At 34.9% G+C, this 15,757-nt stretch overlaps 2 protein-coding genes across 2 annotated transcripts in view; both read left to right on the plus strand.

The window, feature by feature from the left end:
• Window positions 1-7,502, plus strand: part of LOC121388036 (palmitoyltransferase ZDHHC11-like) — a 39,097-nt gene extending 31,595 nt beyond the window's left edge. Inside the window, exons 8-10 of the mRNA XM_041519236.1 lie at window positions 1,995-2,058; window positions 5,402-5,553; window positions 7,184-7,502. Of these exons, the coding sequence (XP_041375170.1) occupies window positions 1,995-2,058; window positions 5,402-5,553; window positions 7,184-7,205 (238 nt within the window). The 3' untranslated portion in view covers window positions 7,206-7,502. The remainder of the gene's footprint in view (window positions 1-1,994; window positions 2,059-5,401; window positions 5,554-7,183) is intronic.
• LOC121389154 (Fanconi anemia core complex-associated protein 24-like) lies at window positions 7,208-10,141 on the plus strand. The gene is made up of 3 exons (XM_041520763.1): window positions 7,208-7,227; window positions 7,391-7,517; window positions 9,968-10,141. The coding sequence occupies exons 1-3, from the start codon at window positions 7,208-7,210 to the stop codon at window positions 10,139-10,141; spliced, it is 321 nt and encodes a 106-aa protein (XP_041376697.1).
• The last annotated feature ends 5,616 nt before the right edge of the window (window positions 10,142-15,757 follow it).

Here is a 15,757-nt window from a genome sequence, read left to right on the forward strand (position 1 = left end):
GGTTTACACAGAGCCAGACATAGAGGATATTATATGAGTGTCCATAAAAGACGATGTTTACGACACGAGTGCCTAAATTATCATATTTCCGGATCAAGAGCGAGGGAAATGCGATAATTTAGGCACGAGTGCGTAAACATCGTCTGTCATGGACCCGAATTATAATAATCTGTTTATTACCATAGAACTGTCTTGTTAAATGAACATTCCAGTCATTGTTTGCAAACTAATGTTTCTTAACGGCAGAGTAATGTTTGTTCATTGATGTCTTAAAAACCAAATCACAACCCGTTCTAAAGTGACGTCATATTTATACGCCCATAAGAGTACACATGTATCAACAGCTGTAAATTGTAAAACATTTGTATCCTAAAAAGCAAACAAATACACAGTAATTGAATTAATTAGTAATGAGTTAAATGTATTAAGTAATAACCAGGAAACAGTAAATGTTGTGGTTCACCTCATTTGCAACACACCAGCCAAGCTTACTGTGGGTCAAGTGACGGAGTCACAACACTGCTAACTGCTGCGGATTTTGATTGCGGATAAACGCTAGGCCTAATATTGAAAGTATCTTGCACATTTAAGACATTAAATGTTCCCCAGGGTTGGATAATGCAAAGCACCCTACCAACAAGTCTTCTGTCAATTTTTACGAGATCATTTACTCAATTATTAGTAGCCATTTTTGCGTTCTACACAATTTTGTCGTCTGCTAAGATCAACGACAATCACTTTTTGTACCCTTGTTTTGGCTTCGTACACAATAAATAAAACATATCCAAAGGTAATTTTTTGATATGATAAATTTGACAGAAGGTACTTTTTATTTCTTTCATCTTTAAAACTTAAACGTAATATTTTCTCCAGATATATCATTATGAAAAATAAAACAAATACCGACCTGTACACAGTGTTGTCTGCTTGTTATAGAAATTTGACAGGGGTCAAGGTTAGTAGACCATTGTAATAATATAGCTAATTTTTAATTTGAATGACGTCAATATTCCAATGACGTCACTTTTCATCTCCTTACAATAACTGTAAATTGGGTACATGATGTTTCCATTTTAAGAACGCTGGAAAAATTCCAATGCAAAATTGCTTTTGAATTTTTTTTTTTTTGAACATTACTAATGCACCTGAATGTGTTTGATGAAAATCTTGTGATTAAAAAAGTGTACCTTTTACTAAATATGGCTTTCAAGTGAAATTACGGTAGGATATGCTACCTTTATTATGTACAAAGCCAAAACAAGGGTGCGAAAAATGACTGTCGCTGACCTTAGTATAGTATTGATTTTTAACAGTCATGAACGTTATATTCATAATTAAGTGTTTGATGTGTCACAACTACATCATAATATAATACAAGTTATCATTAATAATCAATTAATGTTTTATTAAATTAATTGAAAACATGTATTTGTCATTACGACATGTGATCAGCTTACACTCGTAAAAATGTATGAATGAAGAAAGTAGTATCTGTGGAATGTCATGTCAGCCAATCAAAAAGAAATGTACTCTTACAACAGCCAATCATTAAATGACAATGCCGGGAGGACATATGATTTAGTTGACTTATGAGAGAAATCGTACGATAAATATGACCCTCGTTATGCTGTACCTAGTGGGTAATAAATTCCCTTTTAAACAGACTGTGTTAACTTTCCTATTATTGTAGCATATTTCTGGCTAACAGAGTGCAGGGCTCACCCTGGATAAAAACTACCTGTAACCCCAAAAATAGCCAAATGGGATATTTATTAGCCATAATGAAAATGTTTTAGCCAAAATAGTTTTGTACAGTACTGTATAGAGTATTTATATATGAATATGAAAATGCATCTTTTTCTGAGTCTTTTTTAACTGCTAAATAGAAAATACTACACTAGTGACCATTAGATCCAATTAGACGTCATTGAATTAAACTTTTTAAAATTGAAATTGTATTACATCATTTTTTTTCTTCTGTTTCTGAAAAATAGTGATTTGGAAGATACTGGGGTGGGTGAGAAGCCCCCACCCCCATCTCACAGGCAAGAAAAATTGGTAGGTCATATTCACGACTGCGATACCATTGTAACATGTTTTTGACAGACCTCTTTAATGTCTAAAATTGTGGATTAAATATATTTTTTTGTTTAGAATATCAGTGTCTTTATACATCCAATGCGTATCTGCAGACCTCTGAAAATTGCATCATTCCATACACACATCTCTCGTGCCAGTCTGGGTTTTTTTTCAACTTAACCTGACCACAAACTAAGTGTATTTTCCCCTAAGATATTAGACTGGTCCGAACGTCTCAGTGGCTCCTGTCCTGGATGTAGGAGCCGGCCGAGGCCAGCACCTGTGCCCAGAATAGGCGTGCGCTACAACAGTTTGCTCTGAATGTGCACATTAAACAGTTTGGTCTAGGTCTTGGTCTCAACAGCCAATGGGATGGCTTAGACAATCTTCGAATGAGTCCACTACTTCCTGTTCCGGTGACATAACTGAAGTTTTCTTCTTTCTCTTTCGCTGGTATGATCTGGACATCTTTTCTTTGCTGCCGTAAAATCTATGTCATCGTGGTTTTTGTGTTGATTCACTAACTATGTTTATTAGTCCCCAACAACCGGAGGGGACTATAGGTTTCATCTCCATTCTTCTGTCCGACCGTCTGTCCCACTTATAGTTTTCAAGACATTTTACCAGATATGACCAAAATATTTCAGTTTGTAAAATCATATATATGTATAATAATTGATGTTTCTTTGATATTCATAGTAATATATATTGTTTAAAAAAACAACAAAAAAACAAACATCACAGACTCTTATAATTTATTTTACTCTATTGCAACTTTATTATTTCCCTACCGGTCCAAACGAGGGGACCATTTCACTATGCCTTGAGATATTGAGCTGAAATTTTCTGTATAGCTTTTTTTTAAAACTTGAAAACCACATCAGCCATGATACACTCACTTAAAGGGACATACCCTAATTATTAAACACTAAGGCATATTTTTGACTATTAGAGCCCTTTTTTGAGAACTGAAATCATACTTTACTTAGAGTTTACTGTCTAGATTATCCATTTTAGTACATTCGAAGTGTTTTGGTCATCCTGGTGTTTTTAATATCATAAAATGTATTTCTCATATTTTTAAAAATGCACATGCGTCTGAGAAGTGACAGTTATGGGAGTCAAGTTTTGGTCTATTTTTAGAGGGTATTTCACCATTTCAAAGTCACAGACTCGTATGTTTCACTCAATTGTAACTTTATCCAAATGTGTTACATGTTTGTAGACTAACTGAACTTAGTGTTATTTTTCACGGATTGAGACTAGGGTATGTCCCTTTAAGAAATAAACAGAACAGAGAGATAGAAATAATAATAACCTATTAACAACAGTTTAGAAAAAATACTATGCTTGAAAGTTAATGGGAATTAAAATTAGCTCCACTATTACATGTGGATCTAACAGCAGCTCGTTGGAGCTCATGTCCAGTTGACCTTTCATTTGATCAATCAAAACCTTACTTGTAAAATCATGCCAGTGATTTGAAAAGAATTTGAAAACATTCGGGATTATGCCGAGGGTATACGAAAAGATTCGGGTGAATTACGAAGTATGCCGGAAACTAGTTTCAATATAAAATTTTATATAAAATTTGTTTCAAGATGAAAAAAAACCCTGTAATGGCATAGCCATAAAATCTGTTTAGCCTAGTATACAATCCAGAGTTTATTAATGCACTTTTCCCCGTTTTTTCAATGTTGAAATCGCCCGATATTTAAATTGTTATTTATAGATGAAATGTCACCTGAACATGGGAGTCGATGCAATGATCTACTGGTAGACCAGTAGAGCTAATTGTAATCAGATTGGAATTAATTTAGACCTAACTAGAAATGTTTTGCCTTGTTTTGTATTCTAAGGGGTATATAAGAAGAAATGGTACAATATAATGATAATTGGTTAATAAACATTAGACAGGAACTGTATTCACTTGGATTAAACTACATTTGGAATTTATTTTATGTTGACGACAGTACATTATAATCAAAGAATGGATATTAGATACTTTTAAGCAATTATTGTTACAGCAAAACAATGACAATGCCTATAAGCTATAGGTAGTACGAAACCAAATAACATCCGTTAATTAGTAGTACAGACAGTGAAACAAGAAACAACAAATGTTTTAAAGACTATATGTGGTAACCTGTAATCAGTGGCCACCTGTCTTAAGCGGCCACTTTTATCTACTCCCTTGTGTGACGGCTTAAGGCCAGTTTTTATTTTAATGTGCGAAGCATCAAATGTAATAAAATAGCTAATTTTGAATTTGAATGATGTCAGTATTCCAGTGACATCACTTTGCATCTCCTTACAATAACCATGAACTGGGCACATGACGTTTCCATTTTAAGAATGCTGGACAAATTCTAATGCAAAATTGCTATTAAAATGTTTTTGTTTCAAATTAACATTACTAATGCACCTGAATGTGTTTGAAGAAAATCTTGCGATTAAAAAATTATACCCTTTATGAAATATGGATTTCAAGTGAAATTATGGTAAGATATGCTATATTTATTGTGTACAAAGCCAAAACAAGGGTGCGAAGATTGACTGTCTTTGACCTTAATATTAATTATAAAAATTGAACCATGTGCACACTTTTTGCATGAAGATCTATGCAGAGTTGTACCATGTGACACATTCAATCACCTGATTAGAGGTCATGACCTCTCAAAAGACATTTCCAAAAGTCAGTGTGAAGAGGTGATAAATATCATATGGATATCTCTTCCACTACAGTGTAATAAATAAAGATATATACACATGTAGAATGATAGTAATCAACCTATATTACTGTAAAGTGTGTATTTCAAGTCACATACACGAGGGTAATAATCTCTTTATCATATAAGCTCAAGCTTAATACAACGTGTTTTTGTAAACTGTATACACAACTTTAATTCCAGTCCGCCATTACTAGATATTCAGATGACGTAAGAATATGTGGCGCGGTGTATTTTTTAATGGAAATGACATCAAACTCGAATGACGTCATTTTGGATGTCCTTACATCAAAATAAAGTTATGCCTAACATTTTTTGTTTTCTGAACGCTGGACAGCTTTCAGTGTCAAATTGCCATTGAAATGTTTTTATTTGATGACTATGAATGCATACGTCAATCATGGAGTGTCACCCAAGTACGTTTGCTTAAATATCAATAAACCTAGTGCCGAGACCTCGACTAATTTACATCTAATTTGCAAAGTTATCAAATTCTTAAAGTATGTGATCTAAAAAATATCACATACTTTGATTGCACTAAAAATGTAAGATATTATATGATAAATATTATTATCTGTGTTTGTTCTGGACAGGCTCGGTGTGTGTTCCTTAGGATGATAATCTCGGCATGGTGGACTTCCACATTTTCAGTCACACGAGTGTCATTTATGTTTCTGAGAGCGACATGGTTATGGATACGGACATGGCTTGTGGATACTTATGAAAGCAGGTCATGCTGCAAAAAGTAAGCTTAAATATATATACAGTTGATTCCTGTTGGCTCGAACCCCGTGGGTGCTCGAGAAAGTGTATTCTACTGTATATGTTATGTTATGTTAAAGTTTGGTTTGTTTAACGATACCACTAGTGCACATTGATTTATTAATCATTGGCTATTGGATGTCAAACATTTGGTCATTTTAACATATACACGTAATCTTAGAGAGCAAATCCGTTAAATTTTTTCATTAGAAGCAACCTCACATGTAGAAACAACTTGGGATGGTGGTGTGTCGCATACTATTACTAGGTCACTGTGACCTACATTTCATGGTCTCCTGCACATAACAGTAAATCCATGTCCACATCAACTGTATGCATACAGATGCTTACAGGACCATCAAACCATGTGTAGGAACAACTTGGGATGGTGGTGTGTCGCATACTATTACTAGGTCACTGTGACCTACATTTCATGGTCTCCTGCACATAACAGTAAATCCATGTCCACATCAACTGTATGCATACATATGCATACAGGACCATCAAACCACATGTAGGAACAACTTGGGATGGTGGTTGGTCCAAAACAAACTGTTCACCCATCCCATTGCAAACAATTGACATAATTAGACTTGAATCATACTCGTAACATATTAATATAGATATGGTTTTCCATCAAACTCCTGATGGGCATATCATGTACCTCACCAGTACTCGTTTTTATATGCACAATCCCCCAAACAGGAAATATGTTGTGTTCAGGGGTTAATTAATAAAGACAAAAGTGACAAAAAAATGAATTAATGAATTCAGTGAATATGATCAGTGTTGTTAGATTAAGACATTTGTTGACGTTTGCCTGGCTGCCCTGCCTTCTGGTCGTAAAGCCCTCAAAAAAATTCCATTAGTCAAGTCCAAATGGCCTTGCCCTCTAATTTGCCAAATTTAAGGCCACTTCTTGTAGAGTTGGGAATCGGTTGGAAGTTCATAATTGATAATCGGTTGTCACCAACTGATCAAAATTCGATTACACAAACGGTTAGAATTACATGTATATGAACATAATATAATTATAAGGACCAATTTAAGCGCCCATTGGGATGCTCGCCAGAATGGATTCTATAACTGATAATTTTACCTTTAATAGCTACTTAATTTGTTTTCTAAATATTCACATGAAAAAAACATCATGATCTAAACTGGAGGAACAATTATGGTTAACATTTTCCCACATAATCGATTATGGATTTTTATAATCGATCATAACATTGGTAAAGCCAAACCAGTCAATTTAATGGATCATTGTATCATCACTAGCTTCTTGTTGATGTAGTTTGTGGCAATGTGCCTGTGGTGATGATGGACGTTTGACAAATTATGTCTAGTTAACAGGGCTTGATGTTGAAAGTTTGTTACCTACAGCAATTTTAAAATGTTTTTATCATAGGTAAAATGCTCACTGATGGCAATTTTGAGTGCCACAAATATAAAAACCAAAAATAGCCCCTTCCACCAACGGCAATAATATTTAGCCATCGGTGAAGCCACTAATTACTATGGCAATTGCTGTGAGTTAAAATTACAAAATTATTTCTGAATGAGTGACCTGGTCTAGAAACATTAAGACAAGTGATGTAACATTCCTTTTTCAGGCCAGCTCTGATCGTGGTGTGATCATGGCAGAAAACACCACAATGTCACCTCTGCATCAGGGCTAGCTCTGGGTGAGAATTTTTTTTTGCCAAATTATCTAATTTTTTTTTAGCAAAACCCAGTTATTTAAAAAAAAACCCATGAATTATTACTTGATTTTTTTTTTAACAAATTAAAATATTTGCCAATTATTCCTAAAATTTGCAATTGGCGAGTGGCAGAGCTAGCCCTGAGTATTGTTCAGATCTGCAGAGATTGTGTGTCCTTGAGATCGGATTTGTCCTTCTTCCTGTGGCCAACCAAACTGAGACTGCTGGACTTCTGGCTCAAATGGTAAGACCTAAAACTGAAAGTCCTACCGGTAAGCTACATGAAAAGTTAAATTTTGTTTTGTTTAATGACACCGCTAGAGAACATTGATTTATTAATCATTGGCTATTTGATGTCAAACCATTGGTAATTTTGAGGAGAGGGTTTGGTATAGTGAGTGAAAAATGATGACCTCAGAGATGGATTTTAGAGCCGTATCAAATTAAAATATAACAGAATTGCGAGCTAAATAGCGGATGATTAATCATACAAATATTTCTATCGTGAAAACATCACCTGCAGTTTTTTGGTGGTTTTGGGTGGAATTTCTATTTCACCTGCTAGGTTCAAAACAATGGACTGTTTTATGTTTTTCGCAGGTCACTATTTTGAGCCTTGTGATTTGTGATATGAAACTTGAAAGGTCATAGCTATCCAATAGCATTGCTTAGATCTAATAACAGAAACCTGAAGTAGTTCATACTGGTCATGGAATTCATGGAAAGTCATGGAATTTTCAAATATCATTTTCCAAGCCTGGAAAGTCTTGGAATTTTGAGCTGGATCATAGAAAGAGTTGAAATTATTATGAAAACATTGTAACATACTGAACGCCGAAAGAAACTATACATTTTATAAAATGCCAGTTTTGAAATGTCATGGACGAATTTCCACAAATGTTGTACATGGTTTCCAACATTCAGACCACCCTGCAAAAGTTGCAAAGAATCGGGCATAAAACTACTAGATCCAGAAAACCGGTTATGCACAAAATGCACGTGCAAAGTTAATTTGAAATATGCATATGACTAATTCATACTGATTTAACTGGTAAATGATAGCCATTGAGAAAACTTTTAAAACATTTCACATATTGGGAACTGATAAATGGATAGGCTCAGTCAAATTCAGTGCGAACGTGCAATAGGCATGGTTCAATCCAGTCAAACTGTTGCAGATGTGGCATGCACGTTTGGTTGTACAAGAGCCACTATTTACGCCTTACAAAGAAGATTTATGCAAACTGCTACAACTGGGGATGCACACCGCTCAGGACGCCTAAGGGTTACCACTCCAGGGGAAGACCGGTATATCAGACTGTTACATTTGCGCAATCGATTATTGCCAGCTACTGTTACTGCTGTCAATATGCCTAGGCATCAAATCAGTGCACAAACTGTACGCAGAAGATGACGATGGTTTAGTCTTTATGTTTAGACCTTACCGTGTCCCCATACTTACAGCTCATCACCATCAAGCGCGATTACAATGGGACAGGCAACATCTGAATTGGAGACATGTGGACTGGAATAATGTTGTTTTCAGTGATGAGTCTGATTACCACCTCGGTCGTGCAGACAGATGAACAAGAGTGTACAGGAGGCAGGGAGAACGTTATGCTGATGCCTGTGTGGAGGAGATGGACAGATTCGGAGATGGAAGTGTCATGGTATGGGGAGGAATCTGCGGAAGACGTAAAATGCGTTTAACTGTGTTAAACGGCAACCTCGCAGCTCAATGGTACATGGATGAAATTCTCGCATTAGAAGTGATACCTTTCATGAACCGACATGGTCCAGGACTTGTATTCCAGCAGGACAATGTGCGACTGCCTACCGCCAGAATCACACAGGATTACTTACAACTTTAAAACATAAATTGCTGACATGGCCGTCGCATTCACCAGACCTGTTACCGATTGAACACCTTTGGGAAGAACTGGATAGGAGGGTGAGATGTAACCATCAACCCCACACCCTACCTGCACTACAAAATGCATTGGAGTGTGAATGGGAGAACTTGCCAGCAAATATGATTCAACATTACGTTAACTCCATGTGGCGACGTCTAACGACATTAATTCGAGCTAATGGCGGACATATGCGCTATTAAAGACACATGAGAGCCTGTTTAATTGACTTCCAACTGTTTCTATGCAATTTACCTTTTAAGTTTGCATCAATATTTTCAGTTTGTCAAATGTATTGCGGTTTACATTTTTTTTTACCCCCTATTCATTTTCGACATGAATAACTGTTTTTCTAATAATCCACATTTAATGGAATTTGCGGAAGTGTTTTGTTTGATAATGAAATCTGGTTTGCTATAACAAATGTTATGATTTTTTGTGTATTGCGAGAATACATCTCAACAACATTCCGTGTATAGTTTCTTTTGGTATTCAGTAAATTGTGTTGATGATTGTAAAGAAATCCTTGAAAATCTTTTAAAAGGTCATAGGAAAATGTATTTTAAAAGTGGAATTTTGTCGATAACAAAGTGTATGAACCCTGAATAAGATCTGATTGCAATTAGAATGATTAAACCTTTATTTGAACTTGAAAATGTGGGTCAAAATGGCCTTTCTCAGATGTCCATGATATCAGAATGTATCACTGAGATGTTCAGCTTCATGACAAACACCATGAAGTTTAGTCTTATGTGAACATTCCCTTCATTTCTCTCCCTTCCAGTTTCACTGTGAAGGAAAACAGAAGAGCAACCCATTCCTGAGGCTATGTCTACTTCAGCAGGTTGATCCAGCTCTTGTGATGTCTCTACAGAAGGTTCCTAAACTGGGTCAGGTCAAGGCCTTGCAGCTTCTTGAAGCATTCCACAGTAGGTTGATGAACAGCTCTCTGCCTTAACTTTTCCATCTAGGAGCCAGATGGCCCCTACTTGTATTTTTATATATAGATAGAATGAAATGTTTTAGCCGCCAATTGAAAAATAAAACAATCGCAATGTAGAGGGGTAGCATAATAATACATAGTTTGTTACTCTTCTGAGACTTTCCAAATTTTGATACGTAGAAATGCAAATTCAGCAGAAAAATCTTAGCTTTATTTACATTTACTGGGTAGTAAAAAAAAAGAAGCTTTCTAGCAGAATTTTTACATATATTTGGTGAGCAGACTAGTACAGTGAAACCCTACTTAATGACCACCCTAGTATTAAGACCTCTCTGCTATTAAGACCACTTTTGTAAAGACTGAAATATTTCCGTATCATTTTATAGATAAAACTACCCTGGTATTAAGACCATCCAACTACTGCAGATTACGACCAGTAAAGTCAGCCCCAATGGTTGTTTTTAGTGGATTTCCACCCTGTCAAAGTGACCATATTATGATAGCAAATTTTCAGCATTTTTTGTTTACACAAGTGTTGAAAAGATTTCTTTGTTTTTGCTGATTGTTAACAAATGACAGGTAGTACAGTCAAAGAGTAATCATGTTAGTTTAATCTGTGGAGCATAAAAAGGATACTGTTACCTTTAGTTTCCAGAAAACGTTGTCACCTAGTTAATATTAATGAGCGATGTAATGCACTGATTGGTTGTTTTCTTAACTGCAGTCAGTCAATTCAATTCTTTATTGTCATAAGCATTTGCTTATTGGTACAAACAATATACATGTACATGAGCAAACAATCGTGACAGAAGTATGGCTAGTGAAGAATATAAATAGACAATTGAAGCATGATATATTAATAAATTATCCAATTATCAGATTTCTGCTCTTAAAGGACTTAATTTGACCAAATATTTTCCTAGATTACAAAGTATTTTTACATTTGAATAGTTAAGCAACTCTATAAATTTGAACATAGGTCTAAACCAATAATAGCGTATTTTTCGGCATATAAGCCGCTACTTTTTTTTACTGTGAATTGCAAGGTGCGGTTTATAAAACGGTGCGCTTTATTTATTAATTTTACGGTAACCGCCATGCATATAAACATCACCTTTTGTTTTATTCTCATAATAATAATATAGCATACCAAATGACTGGGACTGAAGTATTACGATGGAATATGACTCTTTATTAATAGTCTAATCAGGCTAGAAACAATACAACACTTGTGTATTGTTAGACTTACTGTGTCAAAAATAGACTCGACCACAAAGTTTCTTAGTCTGTTTTAAAATGAAGTAATTCGCCTCATATTACACAAAGTAATGTTGTCATAGTTTCTAGCAAACACACCCCACTTGCATGTTCCGTACTGCAAATAAAAAGCCAGTGGCAGCCTAAACAATATCACATGACACAATTAATGTACAATGTCATGGCCATTTACGACCAATTGCAAAAGCCGAACCTTAACAATATCAAAACAGTTTCTTGATATCTTTAACGTGTCTATTTGTTACCTGTTTGTAATGTTTTTAATTAATATATCGAAATTTAAGTTCAGTACAAAGCTTGCAAATTAAAATCACATAATCGGAGTACCTGTAATGTTTGTATTACATGTCGACATTCCCAATCCCCTAATTTATACAGAGCATAACGTTGTTGTATTTCATTATATTACATGTAATTATATATTTCTATAACGGGTATATTATAAATATATAATTCTCGGCAAATATTTGTTTTAAAAGTTATAAAACAATGTTGAAACTAAACGATCGACAGGACCATGCTTAGTTTCAGTTCACTGCCACTGGCCTAATATCCAGCTTGACCTGACCTCGTTTGAATATATGTAATTTTTGCACATGACACATTAGTTAGGTTACAGAGAAACAGAGTAATCGAGTGAGTACTAGTAATTTTTACTCGTACACTTTTTTTTCGCATCATGCTTTGTAATCATACTGGAACAAATAAAATGTTGTCATGTATTTTTTTTTCTTTGCAACTAATACAAGATTACGAACAATGCATTACCAAGTTCTTGTTCATATTTTCGTAAACAATAGTGGGCTTTGTCGACTGTGTGTTTTGTTTTGTTTACAAACACACAATCAGCAATTAATTATTGTTTGAATTTAAGGGAGAATGGATATCTTTATTATTATTATTATTAAATACAAACAATAATTAACTGTAATTAAGTTTTATGCGGTTTGGATTAAGGTCGGAACTTGGCCTAAAAACAAGGGATACGGTTTATACACCAGTGCATGTAATAGGCCAGAAAATACGGTATATATATATTTCTTGTATTACTAAATGCAGAACAACATAACACAAAATAATATTCATCTACAACATTTCCACTATTATATAACAGACAAACTCTCTCAAATCGATTAATATTTCTATATTGGCCAATTTCAATTGGTCTTGATTTAGTAATACATACTTTATACACATTTGGGATTGATTTAATCAAATAATGCTGCATATTTAAACTATCACTGAAGAATTGGTACAAAGTGGAACATTCTGCTTTGCTTAATCAAATATTTGCCTAATTAATGACAAATAATACTCAGTATTTCTACCAAAATGTTCTTGATTATCCCATATGTATCCAAAACCTAATTCATATAATATAATAGATGTAACCTAATTATTCTTTTTTATACATGTAGTTTTTAACTCACTATACATTATATGCAAAATAATTTTTTTGGTAGAAATCAGTTTTAACCAATATTTAATCAAGTGACCCACATTTCATTTCAATTCAATTTCAAATTATTTTCGTGCTTATATCCAGTTAAAGTTCAAAAGTTAACCAATTTTGTTAAACACCAAATAGATATACATGTAGTTTAATGTGCTGAGGTGTCATTGATTATATATTACTTTCCTTTCCTTTCCCACTGCCATAATTGTGACCATGCAAAAAAACATTGATAGATCTCTTAAATATGCACACTATTTGAAAAAGACATATATCTACCCTATGTATTATAATATAGTTAGTTATTTATTTAAAATATGTTGGGTTTTTTTTTTTCAGGCTTTATACAAGATTGTGGGTGCAGCATGTGCTAGGAACGTAGAACAGTTCTTTGACAACACATGATTATATACAGTGACAGGATCAGATCTGTTCCACATCCCCGTCCTTGGATCTTCAAAAATGATGAGGGAGCTGTTTGGTGTAACCATTGATCCGATGCTGTATGTGCAACCACTTCCTAGCTGCACATTTAGCAAGACTCTGTGTTTTCACAAATCCCAGATTTTGGGTTGTAATCCTAAAACAAAATCCCAAAATTCAATGCCTGAGTCTCCCAACCACTAGTGGTGGTCATTAGTGCTTATGGGCAACTGGCTTTGTGAACACTAGGATGAGGAAGTTATAGGAGTGTAGTGTACAGACAAGAGTCCTCTAAGGAAGTTGTAGTAGACACACATAAGAATTGAACATGTGAAAGAACAAGACATTCCATCCATTCATTATATTAAAAATAATGAGTGATTTAATGGTATAGATAAAGCTGCAGCCATTGTTTAATGTTATTGGCAGGATATAATAGTGAAAGTCCCATCACAAATTGCAAAAGTATGTAGTATGTAGATAATTAGTGGAAATATGCTTGTATGTGTAGTAGTAGCAGCAGCAGTAGCAGTAGTAGCAGTAGTATTAGTAGTAGTAGGAATATGAGCAGTAGTAGCAGTAGTATTAGTAGTAGTAGTAGGAATATGAGCAGCAGCATTAGTAAGAATATGAGCAGTAGCATTAGTAGGAATATGAGCAGTAGCATTAGTAGGAATATGAGCAGTAGTAGTAGGAATATGAGCAGTGGTAGTAGTAGGAATATGAGCAGTAGTAGTAGGAGTAGGAATATGAGCAGTAGTAGTAGGAATATGAGCAGTAGCACTAGTAGGAATATGAGCAGTAGCATTAGTAGGAATATGAGCAGTAGTAGGAATATGAGCAGTAGTAGTAGGAATATGAGTAGTAGTAGTAGGAATATGAGCATTAGTAGTAGGAATACGAGAAGTAGTAGTAGGAATATGAGCAGTAGCATTAGTAGGAATATGAGCAGTAGTAGGAATATGAGCAGTAGTGGTAGGAATATGAACAGTAGTAGTAGGAATATGAGAAGTAGTAGTAGTAGTAGGAATATGAGCAGTAGCATTAGTAGGAATATGAGCAGTAGTAGTAGGAATATGAGCAGTAGTAGTAGGAATATGAGTAGTAGGAGTAGGAATATGAGCAGCAGTAGTAGGAATATGAGTAGTAGTAGTAGGAATATGAGTAGTAGTAGTAGGAATATGAGCAGTAGTAGTAGTAGTAGGAATATGAGCAATAGTAGTAGGAATATGAGAAGTAGCAGTAGTAGGAATATGAGCAGTGGTAGTAGTAGGAATATGAGCAGTAGCACTAGTAGGAATATGAGCAGTAGCACTAGTAGGAATATGAGCAGTAGCAGTAGGAATATGAGCAGTAGTAGTAGTAGTAGGAATATGAGTATTAGTAGTAGTAGTAGTAGTAGTAGGAATATGAGCAGTAGTAGTAGTAGTAGGAATATGAGTAGTAGTAGTAGGAATATGAGTAGTAGTAGTAGTAGGAATATGAGCAGTAGTAATAGGAATATGAGCAGTAGTAGTAGGAATATGAGCCGTAGTAGTAGGAATATGAGCAGTAGTAGTAGTAGTAGGAATATGAGCAGTGGTAGTAGTAGGAATATGAGTAGTAGTAGTAGTAGGAATATGAGCAGTGGTAGTAGTAGGAATATGAGCAGTAGTAGGAATATGAGCAGTGGTAGTAGTAGGAATATGAGTAGTAGTAGTAGGAATATGAGCAGTAGTAGTAGGAATATGAGCAGTAGTAGTAGGAATATGAGAAGTAGCAGTAGTAGGAATATGAGCAGTGGTAGTTATAGGAATATGAGCAGTAGCAGTAGTAGGAATATGAGCAGTAGCATTAGTAGGAATATGAGCCGTAGCATTAGTAGGAATATGAGCAGTAGTAGTAGGAATATGAGCAGTAGTAGTAGGAATATGAGTAGTAGTAGCAGTAGTATTAGTAGTAGTAGTAGTAGGAATATGAGCAGTAGTAGTAGGAATATGAGCAGTAGCAGTAGTAGGAATATGAGCAGTAGCACTAGTAGGAATATGAGCAGTAGCATTAGTAGGAATATGAGCAGTAGTAGTAGGAATATGAGCAGTAGTAGTAGTAGTAGGAATATGAGTAGTAGTAGCAGTAGTATTAGTAGTAGTAGTAGTAGTAGGAATATGAGCAGTAGTAGTAGGAATATGAGCAGTAGCAGTAGTATTAGTAGTAGTAGTAGTAGTAGGAATATGAGCAGTAGTATTAGTAGCAGTAGTAGGAATATGAGCAGTAGTATTAGTAGAAATATGAGTAGTAGTAGTAGGAATATGAGCAGTAGTAGTAGTAGGAATATGAGCAGTAGCAGTAGTAGTAGTAGTAGGAATATGAGCATTAGTAGTAGTAGGAATATAAGCAGTAGTAGAAATATGAGTAGTAGTAGTAGTATGAATATGAGCAGTGGTAGTAGTAGTAGTAGGAATATGAGCATTAGTAGGAATATGAGCAGTAGCAGTAGT

The sequence above is a fragment of the Gigantopelta aegis genome, chromosome 14 (genome assembly GCF_016097555.1).
Source record: "Gigantopelta aegis isolate Gae_Host chromosome 14, Gae_host_genome, whole genome shotgun sequence".
Classification (NCBI taxonomy): domain Eukaryota; kingdom Metazoa; phylum Mollusca; class Gastropoda; order Neomphalida; family Peltospiridae; genus Gigantopelta; species Gigantopelta aegis.

Bases quoted from the DNA above. Each gene is read 5' to 3' on its own strand.
- LOC121389154 (XM_041520763.1), top strand. From the start codon at position 7,208: ATGGCAGAAAACACCACAAT. The intron at 7,228-7,390 runs GTCACCTCTGCA...CTAAAATTTGCA, and splicing joins ATGGCAGAAAACACCACAAT to ATTGGCGAGTGGCAGAGCTA. The intron at 7,518-9,967 runs GTAAGACCTAAA...TCTCCCTTCCAG, and splicing joins CTGGACTTCTGGCTCAAATG to TTTCACTGTGAAGGAAAACA.